Below are 16,246 nucleotides of genomic sequence, written 5' to 3'. Positions count from 1 at the left end.
GACCGTTAGAATAAATACTAAGCTTACAAAGAATAAGTCCTGGGGTCGATTTGTTCGATAAAAAGGGGGTGCTCCAGCATGGCCGCAGTCAAATCACTGAAACAAATACAAGAATAAAAGAATATATATATATATAAATATATATTCTTATATCTTTTACTTTTTTCAGTCATTAGACTGCGGCCATGCTTGGGCTTCGCCTTGAGGAATTTTTAATGGAATTTATCGACCCCAGTGTTTATTTTCTTTTTAAGCCTGGCACTTATTCTATCGGTCTCTTTTGCTGAAACGCAAAGTCAAGATAGTAAACACCAATTGGCAAGAAGTGGTGGGAGACAAGTACAAACACAAATACACGCCTACACACACACTGACACACACGAACATGCAGATACACACACACACACACACACACACACACACACACACACACACATATATATATATATATATATATATACGACGTGCTTCTTTCAGTTTCCGTCTACTAAATCCACTCACAAGGCTTTGGTCGGCCCAAGGCTATAGTAGGAGATACTTGCCTAAGGTGTCACACAGTTGGACTGAACCTGGGACCATGTGGTTGGGAAGCAAGCTTCTTACCTGCACCCAAATATATCTCCATATTCTGCCATTATAGACAAACAGCTAGATATCTAGACAGACAGACAGACAGACAGACAGACAGACAGACGGACAGACAGACAGACGGACGGACGGACGGACGGACGGACAGACAGACAGGGAGACAGACATCCAGAGAGAAAGAGATAGATAGATAGATAGATAGATAGATAGATAGATAGATAGATAGATAGATAGATAGATAGATAGATAGATAGATAGATAGATAGATAGATAGACAGATAAGCGAGAGGGATTAGATAATCCAGGCCTTTACCTCACGCGGCCTTTTTTTATATATTCGATTAACAGTCTTTAAACTTAAATAATACCTTCCTCCGCAACTTTGTAACTACACCTTGGAATGCGTATCTAAAATTTCGTTAAAAAATGTGCAATTATTAAGAATGTTACAAGAAAATAAAATCAGGTGGACCAAGCCTTAGTTATATCAATTAGAGCAGTTTGTGAAATAGTAGGTAGCACTCACGAGCTGGACAGCTATCAGAAATGTTAATACGGAAAATTTCTTCTATAGAAATTTAGATTTTAAACAAACAGAAAATCTGTCATTTTTATCTATAGATGTAATGTCTGATTGGTCACCTGCGTGTTGTTGAAAGATTTGTAAGATACGGAGTAAATATGCCATATACTCCATTCTTCACTTTTTATATACAAACATATATACTCTTTTTACTCTTTTAGTACTAGGCAGAGTACTAGGCAGAGAAGCAATGGTCAGCATGAGCAGGGTCTGGAAGAATAGAGACATCAGACTCGCTACCAAATGCAGATTGGTGAATGCAATTGTCTTCCCAATAGCAACATATGGATGCGAGACCTGGACACTAAAGAAAGCTGACTAGAAGAGAATTAATGCATTCGAGCTTTGGTGTTCGAGAAGACTTTTACGGATTGCATGGACAGCGAGGCTCACCAATGGAGAAATTCTTAAGCAGATCAGGCCGAAAATGTCGCTAGAAGCTAGGATCACCAAGCATAGATTGGCATATTTCGGTCACGCTATGCGGAGAAATTCCCTGGAGAAGGACACCATGCTCGGAATGGTCAGTGGCAAGAGAGGAAGAGGTCGACCAAGAACCTGCTGGCTTGACACCATCAAGTGGGATACCGGAATGGACGTAGCCAATCTGAAAGAAGCGGCCCAGGATAGAACTGACTGGAGGACACTGATCCAACGAGTAACCGAGAGTCGACTTCGACTGAGCGGATAGATAGATAGATACTCTTTTTACTCTTTTACTTGTTTCAGTCATTTAGACTGTGGCCATGCCTGAGCACCTCCTTTAGTCGACCAAATCGACCCCAGGACTTATTCTTTGTAAGCCTAGTACTCATTCAATCGGTTCTCTTTTGCCTAACCGCTAAGTTACTGGGACGTAAACACACCTGCACCGGTTGTCAAGCGATGTTGGGTGGGGGGACAAACACAGACACACAAACATATACACAAACACATACATACGAGGGACGTTCAATAAGTAATGCCTCTGACCCACTTGCAGTTGTTTGATCTAGCTGAAATTTTGCATGTGCAATTATTGATATCTTTATAGATTAAGTGGCAAATTACAGCTCTGAACTGGTGTTTGAACTGAGTCAAGTGTGAAATGGAGCCTGTTGAGTGTCGAGTAGTGATCCGGCTTTTATATTTGAAAGGACGCACACCACGGAAGACTTTTGATGAAATGAAAGTAACTTATGGTGATGATGCCCCATCATATGACCTTGTAAAACGCTGGCATCGTAAATTCAAACATGGTCGGAACTCTGTGGAAATAGCTCCCAGATCTGGTCGCCCCCCTTTTGCCATTGATGAGGCATCTGTCCGTCAAGTTGAGGCACCCATTTTGGAAGCTCGACGCATAATTATTCGCCAAATAACCCATGAGGTCAAGATTAGTACCGGTTCTGTGGAAACTATCATTCATGACCATTTGCATATGCAAAAGGTGTCTGCCAGATGGATTCCCAGGTTGCTCACACCTTTCCAAAAGCAAGAACGCGTCGAGAGCTCGAGGATACATTTGAAGATGTGCCAAGAAGATGAGTCAAAATTTTTCGAAAGACTGATTACACAGGATGAAACCTGGGTCCATCACTATGATCCAGAGACCAAAGCCCAGTCAATGCAGTGGAAGCACCGTGACTCACCTCCTCCAAAGAAGGCAAGGGTGCAGCCCTCCGCTGGCAAGGTCATGCTCACAGTCTTCTGGGACCAGGACGGAGTAGTGATGACAGATTTCCTGACAAAGGGTACCACAATTACAGGAGCCTATCATGCTTCACTTTTGAGGAAATTAAGAGAAGCTATCAAAATCAAGAGGCGGGGCAAGATCAGCAAAGGCATCCTCCTCCTGCAGGACAACGCTCCGGTCCACAACTCGCGTGTCGCCAGATCAGAAGCACAGGCGTACGGCTATGGACTCCTCCCCCATCCCCCCTACTCTCATGACCTTGCACCCTCTGATTTTCACTTCTTCCCAGCCATGAAGTTGTTTTTGAAAGGAAAGCGTTTCCCAGATGATGCAGCCTTGATTTCTGAAGTCACGTCGTGGTTGGAGGACCAAGCTGGGGTCTTCTACGAAAATGGTCTCCAGACCTGCATCAAACAATGGGAGAAATGCGTAACTCTGGGTGGTTCCTATATAGAAAAAGACTAATAACTGTGCCAAGTTTCGTTGCTCTACTGCTATGGGAGGTGGGTCAGGGGCATTACTTATTGAACGCCCTTCGTATATATATACATATATAAGACGAGCTTCTTTCAGTTTCCGTCTACAAAATCCACTCACAAGGCTATATACAGAGAGGCTATATATATATAGAGAGAGAGAGAGTGTGTGTGTGTGTATGTGTGTGTGCGTATATATATATATATATTTCAGGAGGTGAACAATCTTGTTTGGCAAGGCTCCAGACAGTGTAGATTGCACCTTTATAAGAATATTATGGAAGTCAGCCTGCTCGTAGAAAACATGTCACGCTAAATTGAGATTATAAACACTATCATCATCATCAACCTCCTCCTCCTCCTCCTCCTACTACTACTACTACTACTACTACTACTACTACTACTACTACTACTATTCCCATGTTCCTCCTTATCATCATCTCATCATTATCTACGCTGTTGCCAATGTCATCGTAATCATGAGTACGTTAGGTTCTTTTTGTTGTTGTTGATTTTTTTCTTCAGTAGCTTCCTGCTAGTTTCTACTGCATCAATTGGTGCACCTATTCGTCGCTTGTGTGTGTGTGTGTGTGCAACATCACATTTATACTGGAAACTGGGGCGTGTGTAGACTCTTCCTGTTGGTTTACTGCATCACTTTTGTTTTGTTACGAGGTTTGGTATCGTGAATCTTGTTATATTAATCTGTGTTTTGTTGTACGTGGTGTGTGTGTAATGCAAGTTGTGTCATTTCATTGCGCCTTAATCTTGTATAGTTCATGTTGTACGAGATGTATCCTTCCAGAATATTGGGTGATTGTTGTACAGTACTCCCTCGCCATATCGCGGTTCACCTATCGCGCACTCAGTACATCGCGGATTTTTCTGTCTAATATATGCAGCTTGGTATCAAATGAGTTAAACAAATATAGATCTATTACTGTATAACAAAACTTTATAGTTTTTATGCCGTTTGTGTATAGGTAGATTGACCATTGTAATGCTTTGTATGTCCCCTAGTTTATCAACATTTTGTGGTCCTTGAAAGTTACCGACAATTGCTCTGATTTTCCAAATACAGTACTCCCTCACCATATCACGGCACTCAGTACATCGCGAATTTTTTTGCCTGATATATGTAAATTTATATCACGGTCTCCTCGCTATATCGCGGGTTTCGGTGGCCGATAGGTATTTATATATATATATTTTTTTTTTTACGTTTTAATTATTTCTGTGGTAAAATAAACGTTTTCACGCATAAAAATTAATAAATTGCTAAATGAAAATAGAGTTCAGTACTGCACTGTATTATACATTAATTAAAATAAATATATTAAAAGAAAATACGTAGTGTACCGTAGATAAGTAAACAAAGAATCGCACATACTATATGGAAAACGAAACTTGGGCGGTAAGTGTGTGGTGTTGTTTTGCACTTATAATAAAATAAATATATACATATTATGAAAATGATAAAAAATATATACAGTTTAGTACTGTTTCTACTTCGCTGATTTTCACCTATCGCGGGAGATTTTGGAACGTAACACCCGCGATAATCGAGGTATTACTGTATAGGGGATGTCTTGCGTGTGAAGATTGTTCTGTTTGAGCTATTTTACTGAATCCTGAAATATTATTATTATTATTATTATTATTATTATCATTATTATTATTATTATTATTATTATTATTATTATTATTATTATTATCATTATTATCATTATTGCCTTTGCACTGCTTCTAACACTGGAGATGTACTACGGTGTCAGTTGTTCACTACCAGTGAACTAAGGTAACACCCGTTATTTTTCGAGCACCTTCCGGAGTATTCGAGCAGTTCCAAGCAGTACTGTTTTCTGTAAGTGCACCACCCTTATTGCAGCTCCTATTTGTTCCATATTCTTCTCAAGATTTTTACTCACTGTTCCCAGGGCTCCAACAATGTACATGATAACACTTCCAATCAGTTAAGATCAGAAGCCATGAGAGCCACTGCCTGGCACTGCATCAGGGCATTTATTATTATTATTATTATTATTATTATTATTATTATTATTATCATCATCATCATCATCATCATTATTATTATTATTATTATATTATTATTATTATTATTGAGTGAGAGAGCAGTTCATGCAATCAAAGTGACACTGGGGTAAAATATACGAAGCCCAATATACATCATGACTACCCGTCTGATAAAGGTACACCAGGCACATGCATCACAACCATATGTGCGCGACATGGTGATCTCATATCAAGATAAACAGCACATGACCTTGCAGGTGAGGCCCAGTTAGAATTTTCTTCAGGTTGAGTAGCCCATACCGCTCAAACGGTCCCTGAATAAGGGTTGTTTAAGGATGTTGAAAAAACCACCCATGTTTCCAGAGGTGAATTATTCAAACCCCAAAGAATCCCTCTCAACACATGGCTATGATGCTCCCCCACTACTTCTGCTCGTGATCAGAGATGCACATATCGTCAGCCACTAAGGGACATGCTCAACTGGTTAAGGTCAAGCAACTGACAAGCAAATCTGTGGTATTGAGCAGAATATTTGCTGTAGCCCATCTTTTATACCAAGACAAAACAATGTACATGATAACACTTCCAATCAGTTAAGATCAGAAGCCATTATTATTATTATTATTATTATTATTATTATTATTATTATTATTATTATTATTATTTAGGTGGTGAGCTGGCAGAATTCTTAGCACGCCAGGCGAAATGGTCATCCGTTTTTACGTTCTGAGTTAAATTGCTGCTAAGGTCGACTTTGCTTTTCATCCTTCCGAGGTGGATAAAACAAAATCAAGATGAATACTGGAGTATAACAAGTACCAGATTTAAAATAAGAACTAAGGTCGGTTATTTCGATTTAAACACTTCAGGTTGTTGTCTCAGCATTGCCACAGTTCAATGAATGATACAAATAAAAGAATGCAGATGAATAGAACGGATGTAATGAAGATAAAAGTATTTCAATAATTGATAGAATATGTAAGGTGTGGAGAAGGAAAATTTAGTCCATGAGAAACGTTAAGATAATTTGAGTGTAGAATGTAAGGGAGATAATTGCAGATATATTCCAGTTTTATTGGCTTCGGGCATATGTTTGTAATTTCTTATTATCAATGGTGAGCGAGCTGACAGAGCAGTTAAGGCTTTGGGAAAAAATAATTTACTGTATCTCTTTCGTCTCTTTATGTCCAGGGGCTTCCGTTCAATTTCTAGACACCTGGTTACATTTGGGCAACCGAGATAGATTCGTGGATATCTCACCTGGTAGTATACATTCAGAAAATCATTTTGACAACTATAGTCTCGGCCTGGGTAACTTCCTTTACATCATAGTAACCCAGCTACTTTTTGATGTGCTGGGTCATGTGATCCGCTTTCAACAATAATAATCACCCACATTAGCGCTCTTCAGAAACACTATTATATTCGGCCTATGAACACATCTATCTGCTCATGTCTCTAAATATCTGTCTATTCATCTATTTATCAACCCATCTGCCTATCCATCTAACTATATAACTATTCACATTCTGCCTGTCTGTTTGTCTCTTGGTCATCCATTTTGATTCCAATTATTCCATTTTAGTCCTAAATTTTATTCTATATTTTTTATATATTCTTTTGTTTTGTGCTTTTATACATTCCTAATGTATACTTCATGCTCTAATTTATTGAATCCTTTGACCTATATATATATATTAAAATTAGCATGCATGTGTACATATGTGTATGTGCATGTCTGTATGTACATATATGCACATGCATATATGTGTTTGTGAGTGTGTGCATGAACACATATGCATACACATACATTATATATGTGTGTGCGTGTGCGTGTGTGAGTCTGTATATGTGTTTGAATATAGGTATTTATATATGTATGCGTTTAATAAGTTATAATAGGATCTACTGACCAATCATTCGAACTGATTTCGTTCGCTTAGGGAGGACATTGAGGCTGGAACCTTTATAAAACTCAATACTGACCAGTGGTGACTTACCTGCACAACTACGTCCGTCGTCCAGCAGTTTATAGCCACTTCTACAGCTGCAGTAGAAATGTCCTTTCGTGTTTTCACATATTTGGTCACAATGCTGTGTCAGCCAACACTCATTTATATCTGGATACGAAAAACGAAAGAGAAAATGAGAGAGACAAAGAGAGAGAGAGAGAGTGTGTGAATGGTAGTGACACAATTGGAAGGCATGTTGAGGGGTTGAAGTCATCGAATTCCCCATAAGAAAGGTGTCAACCCATCGGCTCATTGTGGATTTGGAGATTGAATAACGAGAAGTTGATATTATTAATGTTTAACTCGAACATATGTATGTATGTATGTATGTATGTATGTATGTATGTATGTATGTATGTATGTATGTATGTACATATTTATACATGGACGTATGAATGTATTTATATACGGCGACAAGCTGCCATACCGGGGAAAATGTGAAGTGGAATTCCTTCTAGATTCGAATTCTGACGAGTTCAATTTTGCCTTTCATCCTTTTGTGATAGATAAAATAAAGTACCAATCAAGCACTGGGTTCCATGTATATATATATATATATATATACACATACATATATATACATATATATATATATATACATATATATGTAAATTTATATAAATAAGGATAAGCTCGTTATTTAAATATCGAACTTATCAAGTGGCCAACATGGGAATAAAAAACCTTCAATGGTAATAATTATTGTTAAAATTATAATTTAGTATATCTAAGAGATACCACTACGCTTGAAAAATAAGCCACTACTGGTGGTGCTGTATGAATTTTTAATGTGGTTTTAGAGTCGTTTTGGCTGCTATTTCAAGCGTGGTGGTATCTCTTAGATACCCTAAATTATAATTATATATATATATATATATATATGTATGTATGTATGTATGTATGTATGTATGTATGTATGTATGTATGTATCTGTGTGTGTGTGTGTGTGTGGTGTGTGTGTGTGTGTGCGCGCGCGCGCGTGTTCATTTATATATAGGGTGTCGCAAAAAATATACGCATTTTAGCAGCTCATAGCTCAATTGATGTTTTTTCTTCCAGATTAAACCCATTGGTATTAAGGATGGCAGTCAGATTAAGCTTTGAACAAAAGAAATTCATTCTAAAATGCTACTGGAAGTGTGAAAGCGCCGTTGAAGTACAAAGACAGTTTAGGCGGGAGTTTCAAACAGATCCACCTACGCGACTTACCATCACTAGGGTTAGAGATAAGCTTGAAGCTGATCGAACTGTTCAGAATGTCCACGAGAAGCGTTCTGAAAATCAGGAACATCGACAAATCCCACAAAGCAAGGAGTGCTGGAAGCGTATCACCAAAGCCCAAGAAAATCTGTGCAGCAAACGAGCCGTGAAGTAGGTATTTTAAAGCCGTCTGTCCAACGCATTTTGAAGCGTTATCAATGGAAAAGTTACGTTCCAAAATTAGTCCATGGTGTTAATGACGATGATCCAGACCGAAGAGTGCAGTATTGCGAGTGGTACTTGGCACGATGTGTAGAATATGCACACTTTCCAACAAAGATTGTGTAGAGTGATGAGGCCACATTCAAATTAAATGGTTCAATTAACCACCATAATTGCACCTACTGGAGATTTTAGAATCCCCATGTTATGGTGGAACACCATCTTGATTTACCAGGAGTTACAGTGCGATGTGGCTTATCATCAAGAGAATTAATTGGACTATTCTTTTTTGACACTACTGTGACTGGTCCCATTTACTTAAACTCGCTGCAACAGTCTGTCATGCCAAGCCTTACAGAAGACTTTGTAAGATGAAGAGTTTTATTTTCAGCAGGATGGGGTATCCACACACTACCATCGCTATGTTAGATCCTTCCTTGATAAGATCTTACCAAACAGATGGATTGAACGAAGAGGTTTCGTTGAATACCCTCCGCGTTCACAAGACCTCACAGCACTAGACTTTTTTTTATGGGGATACCTAAAAGATAAAGTCTACGCTATAAAACCTGCAACAGTCGCTGATTTGAGAGCAGCCATTGAACGAGAATGCACACGAATTGTTTCGTGATGTTTGCGATTCCATTGCTTCGCGATGTCAGCAGTGCCTGGATCAGACTGGACGTCAGCTTGAAAACAGGCGTTGGCAAGTGTGTATGCACTCTTTCGGGACACCCTATATATGTGTGTGTGTGTGTGTGTGTGTGTCTTTGTACGATCACGAAAAGATGAAAGGCAAAGTCGAACCCGGCGGCGTTTGAACAGAGAACGTCAAGACGGACGAAATGCCGCCAAACATTTTTCTTAGGGCCCTAACGATTCTGCAAATCAATGCCTTCAAATCACAATTTAATAACGAAAGTTCATACCTTCACATGTCTTTCTGTCGAATGATAGATGATACCCAGGCTTACATGAACAGTAGAAAGATCCTTCAGTATTTTGACATATTTGACTACAACCACCGTTTGACGTCTTGCATTCGTTGATATCTTTTCAAAAGAACGTTTAAACAAAGAATAAGGATTTTTTTAAAGCTCAAAATGTTAGTATGAGTAAGAAAAGAATACATTCTTATATTATATGTGTTGGTGATGTTTAACCTTTTAGCATTCAGATTACTCTATCAAATATAATGTTTCATTATTCACATTACCTATTTTTAGACTGACATTGAAGGGTAGGTGTGAGAAGCTACATCCGACCAGTTTTAACATAAAAACAGGTAAACTATTTGGGCTAGGCGATCGTAAGGGCAATAGCCTAACCGATAGGCCACGCGCCTTCATTATGTATATACATATCAGTATGCATGAATATATACACACACATATGAGTACGTGTGCATGCACACACCTGTGTGTATCAGGCTGGAATATAAATAACATATTGTAAATCACAAATAAAATAACCGCTTCACCCAGCGTATATAATGTTTGAGAGAAATATTTGAGAAAGAAAAATATATATCAAACCTTCACAGAGTTTTCCTTCAGGCTTTGCAGTGAACCCAGAATAACAGAAACAGGCAAATCCACCCGGGAGATTCTGACAGCCATGTTGGCATCCTCCATTATCTACTTGACATTCATTATTGTCTGCAGAAAAAGAAAACAATATGTATGTGTATGTATATATATATATATATATATATATATATAATGTGTGTGTGTGTTATGTGTGTGTGTGTGTGTGTGTGTGTGCGTGCGTATATATGATGAAAATGATTGCCAGAACGTAAACCTATCCGACAATCTAACGACTCTGCCTACTGGATGCTTAAACATACATGCGTTCTGACATGTGTATATACATACATATGTGTGTGTTTGTGTGTGTGTGTATATATATATATATATATATATCATTCTGTATTTTATGTGTTATATTATATATACCATAGTGTGTAATAATACTTTACAGGAAATTCAAGTGGTAAATTTCTTTATGATTATTGCTGCTGTCGTTGTGGTTTAACCCCTTGACAACTCTGGTCAACCAAAACGACATTCTAGTTGTACCTGATTCGTCTATTTTTATATTTTACACACTGTATCTAGGGCCATATTGCCGAATAAATCCTTTTTAAAAAAAATAACTTCTACTGTAATTTAAGAGAAATTTGGCTGTTGTTCCTAGCAGTCGATTGACCAAGTTGGAGTTTCGTCAGCAGCTTGAGAGTAATGTTTCTTTATTTTAATTTTATAAGATACTGTGATGAGGACAAAGAAGAAAAACAGTCTGTAACTTTTACTTGTCTACCTATACTGATTAGATTTCTTTGTGGTTGATAATCAATACATTTACTTACCTATGCAAGTGTGCCCATCTGGCTGTAGACTGTATCCCAGCTGACAACCACAAACATACGATCCCAGGGTGTTCTGACAAAGTTGGCTGCATCCAGCTTTATTTTTCTCGCATTCATTGACATCTGCAGAGAAGTGAAGGCATAAGGTAAACGTTCAAGCGATCGACAAACCCATTCAACTCTTAGCAAAGTAAATGATCCCTTGGAGAAACAAAATTAACACAATAATATAGAGGCACAGATGATGTTGGTTTTTTTAGTATGAATTCTGTAAACTGAGTTTCGATTGGTTTTTATGTTTGTGTAATCATTAAACGGTTGGTGTGGAACGTTTATGTGAGAAGTTGAGAGATGGTATGAATGTGAAGGCAGTGAGCTGGCAGAATCGTTAGCACGCCGGGCAAAATGCTTAGTGGTATTTTGTCTGCGTTACGTTGTGAGTTCAAATTCCGCCGAGGTCGACTTTTCCTTTCATCCTTTCGAGGTCGATAAATTAAGTACCAGTTACGCACTGGAGTCGATGTAATCGACTTAATACCTATGTCTGTCCTTGTTTGTCCCCTCCGTGTTTAGCCCCTTGTGGGTAATAAAGAAATAGGTATGAATGTGAAGGGAAAACAAATTGGTAAACCAAGTGGGATGGCAAGAGCAATGTGTATGACAAAAATACATCAGAGTGTTGAAAAGTTTTTCAACAATGAGGATACGTTTAAACTAAAATTGGGTAAAGAGAAAAAAAATATATTCATTCTATGAAAAGCAGATAAGTCAAAGAAATTATTTAGAACTTCACAGCAATTATTAAAGGTTAGAAGGGTGACCTGGAATTGCCTGTATTTTGAACATGTGTCACGGAGTGACGACAATACACTGCCTAGTTACAGGCTACACTTTGGCAAGGCATAGTTCACCTTCAGGCACTCTGCCGGGGATACGGCGAAGTCATAGAAATGCAGCATAGTGGATTATGGAGAGGCAGCGGAAGAGCTCAACTGAGCTAACGGTGCTTCTTACATTGACGCTGAGCCGAGGAAACCTAGAAGATCAACAGTCGGGATCACCAAGCTCTATCATGTGAGTAATTGCAATGAATCCCTTGGGGTGGCGTCCAGGGCTGAGTAATCCGCTGATGAAAGGCTCACTATGACTCAAACTCCCAATACAAATTCATAACAATGGAATTGGACGGCGACAGAGAGTCATGGGAATCCGCGCGAAAACTGCGGAAAAAGAGATAAGAGAAGAATTCCCAAAACATCTGTGAGGAAGACAAATATATTAACTTACCTTGGCATAATTTACCATTATTTAGCAAGGAATAACCTGGACGACATTCACAATGAAAGCTCCCTGGTTCGTTCACACATAAATGTTGGCATCCGCCATTGCCAATCATACATTCGTTGTCATCTACAATTAATGACGTTCAAAACAACTCATTAAACAACAAATTTTATTAAGTAAACATTTCAAAATACATGCACACACACACACACACACACACACACACACACGCATACATACATGCATAAATACATACATACATACATACATACATACATACATACATACATACATACATACATATATAACGGGAAGGTTTACGAAAATAAACAAAAGACGAAGGCAGGTGGAGTACAAACAAACAATGTATTAGCATGGCGCTCAGGAATAGAAATAAAACAAGTCTTTTACGTTTCGAGCCTACGCTCTTTGACAGAAAGATACACAGAAAAAAACAAGGAGAGAAAAAAATTGCGTGTAGGGGCTAACGATCCAACACACACATACATACATACATACATACATACATACATACATACATACATACATACATACATACATATATATACATACATGCATACATATATATACATGATTTCATACACTCACACATATATACGAAGGGGCACTGAAAAGTTTCTGGTTTTAAGAGTATCGCGAAAAGCCTGGATGGAGGCCCAACCTTCCGAGTTCTTTTACAGGGCTTAGAAAAACTGAAGGACCACTGCAATAAGTGTGTGAATCTGAGAAGGGAATATGTTGAATAAAATTATAAGTAACTAATCTTCCTCTATTTTCTTTTACCCAAAGATGGGAACTTTTCAGCACCCCTTCGTATATGCGAGTGTGTTCTCATAAGTTAAAATAAAATGTAATGAACAAGATAAAAATAAAATAGGGGTATACTGCTAAAATTTTAGTAAAAAACTTTATAAGTAATTATTTTATTTTAGTGTTTGATTTTACTGCATGTATCTTCTGGTCATATTTGTTTATTTTTTAGTACGTTTGAAAGCACGTTCCAACTAAGGCCAAACTAGTATCTGAAAAAGTGTGGAAGTTTACTAAATACATCTCAGGCTACTTCCTTATAGAGAGAAAACCTTGCTAAATTTGGTAGAGTTTAATATTTACTTGCTATGAATCGTCCAGATGAATAATTTGTTCATTTTGTTACTGCACAAAATTAAATCTACTACATATGTGGGAAATTCTGTCTGTGGATGTATTTGTGGAGTTGGTAGCTAACTCCTCCTACATAGTTTTATTGATTTTGATGAAACTTGACACCTAAGTAGAATTCATGTCTGAAAACATCATAGCATACTCAGATTGTTGGAAAAATTGATAATAGGGCCCCTGGAAGGGATCCTTATATATATCTAATATATTTTCTTTTAACATCCAAAGGAGATAACACATTTGCCCCTCAAAGGGATCCTTCTATATAGCCAAGGGAAATAGCCCATTCATTTTCCTAAATTATTTGGTATAAATTAGATTGAGTATGCTTATTTCTTAGTATTTGAACTGTGAGAGTTATTTTCGCAATTTATCCAGTATAACCCTTCAACAAGTAAATAGTATTTTCTTAAACAATAGATCCACTTATTTTGCTTAGTGATTATTCACGAATATACCAACACTAGCGCTGCTGAGAGTCATATTCTCTGAGAACGCACAAAAGCCCTTTTCAGAGTGATTTACTTTGAACTGTTATTATCTCATACCTGATTAGCCTGTTATTATGTAACATGCTTCACGATGTTAGTATACATACCTTATTAGTATTTCCTCCTAAGTTCTATATTCTCTGGGAATGCATTAAAGCCCTTCTGGGGGGTAATTTATTTGAAATCTTACTATCGGGTAACTAATTTCATTTTATTACATAACAGACTTCACAATTTGGGTATTCATAACTTATTGGTAATTCCTAAGTACAAGATCCTGTGTAAGGCAGTTCGGATTTCTCTGTAAATGCACAAAAATCCATTTTAAGAGCTACATACTTTACTTGTTACTGGATTAGCGAAACAATTATGGGAACGGAACCGAGGGATAAGCCCTGCTTTCCCGGGAATTACCGGCTACGTCAGCTAGTTTATACATACATATGTATATATATATTTAATGATCGTGGCACATTTTAGCGACGCTGATGTAACTGGAAACAGACGACAAAACAGCTGCCAACAAATACAATACACATTTCCACACCTCTTTTAACTTATTACATATAATATATATATATATATATATATATATATTATATATATATATATCAATCTTGGCATTTTGTTGATGTTAAATTATTGCATCTGGATTTCCAAAGAACTCCTAAATTTTAATTAATGGCCTTTTTGTATACATTTTAAGTACTTTCATCACCATCCATGATATTATCTAGCATGTTCAACTGTAATTTGGCGATATATATATATATATATATATATATATATATATATATATATATATCGCCAATATCATGGATGGTGATGAATGTACTTAAAATGTATACAAAACGGCCATTAATTAAAATTTCGGAGTTATTTGGAAATCCAGATGCAATAATTTAACAATTTATTACATCAACAAAATGCCAAGATTAATAAAGCGAATGTGGAACACAAGCACTAGCGAAACCGAATATCGGCTGGACTAATAGAAGTCAGATGCTCAAACATCGTTTTATGTGAGCACATGCGAACGAGTGTGCGTGCGAGTGTACAAGTGTGAGTGTTTGTGTATATATGAGTGCGTGTGAGTGTGAGTGTTTTTGTACGCTTTTTATAGTTTAAATTTGGTCTGCTGATTCAAAGTAAAAATAAAAAATTATACTTGTATTAAATTCTATGTTCCTTATTTGTGTTACTAAACCTATATATATGTGCCTGTGTGTGTGTATGTGTGCGTGTGTTTGTATATATATATATGCATATTCATATATATATATATGCATATGTGGAGGCGCAATGGCCCAGTTGTTAGGGCAGCGGACTTGCGGTAGTAGGATCGCAGTTTCGATTCCCAGACCAGGCGTTGTGAGTGTTTATTGAGCGAAAACACCTAAAGCTCCACAAGACTCCGGCAGGGGATGGTGATGATCCCTGCTGTACTCTTTCACCACAACTTTCTCTCACTCTTACTTCTGTTGGCCTGCTCGCTTAGCCAGCGGGGTGGCGTCATTGAAGGCTAAAACAACGCGAAGCGCATTGTGACCAGCGATGTGTAGCAACATCTGATGGCCTGGTCGGTCACGTGTCACGTGATATACATGCATATACAAATAAAGAGAGAGACAGGGAGAGACAGAGAGAAACAGAGAGATGTAGTTATATATATTTTATTTCTTTACGCATGCTTACGTATATATATAAATGACTATACAAATATCAAGTCATTAGGAATGAAATGTCCGATTTTGAACTGAAAGTTTATTTTACTTTATCTCAACAAAAAACAATGCTGTTAATTAAAGTATGCACTTAAATTATGAACACAATTTTGTCATTTCATCGATAGCCTATTTATTCCAGCAGAGAAGAATACTGGAGAGCAAGAGGTGATGAAATCATGAAAGGCTGTTTTTGCATCTTCTTCAGATTTGAAGTTTTTTCTATCAAAATGTTGTCAAATGCCTGGAAAACGTGATAGTCTGTTGGTGCAAAATCTGGTGAATATGGTGGATGACAGAGTACTTTCAAGTTCAGTTCTTGTAATTTGAGTAGCGTTCTTTGTGCAACATCTTGTCTTGCAAGAGAATTGGCCTTTCTCTATTGACCAATCTCGGTTGTTTAA

General features: G+C 37.5%; 1 protein-coding gene across 2 annotated transcripts in view; it reads right to left on the bottom strand.

Annotated features, from left to right (window-relative positions):
• LOC115212200 (fibrillin-3-like) overlaps window positions 1-16,246 on the bottom strand; it is an 84,661-nt gene that overhangs the window by 16,942 nt on the left and 51,473 nt on the right. For both annotated transcript variants that reach the window (XM_036502790.1, XM_036502789.1), the window contains exons 19-23: window positions 12,449-12,571; window positions 11,162-11,284; window positions 10,326-10,448; window positions 9,720-9,842; window positions 7,357-7,476 (exon numbers count right to left, since the gene is read on the bottom strand). In XM_036502790.1, coding sequence (XP_036358683.1) covers window positions 7,357-7,476; window positions 9,720-9,842; window positions 10,326-10,448; window positions 11,162-11,284; window positions 12,449-12,571 — 612 coding nt within the window. The remainder of the gene's footprint in view (window positions 1-7,356; window positions 7,477-9,719; window positions 9,843-10,325; window positions 10,449-11,161; window positions 11,285-12,448; window positions 12,572-16,246) is intronic.

The sequence above is a fragment of the Octopus sinensis genome, linkage group LG5, assembly GCF_006345805.1.
Source record: "Octopus sinensis linkage group LG5, ASM634580v1, whole genome shotgun sequence".
Taxonomy (NCBI): domain Eukaryota; kingdom Metazoa; phylum Mollusca; class Cephalopoda; order Octopoda; family Octopodidae; genus Octopus; species Octopus sinensis.
The sequence above is the reverse complement of the archived record's forward strand: the minus strand, read 5'-3'. Positions and strand labels throughout refer to the sequence as shown.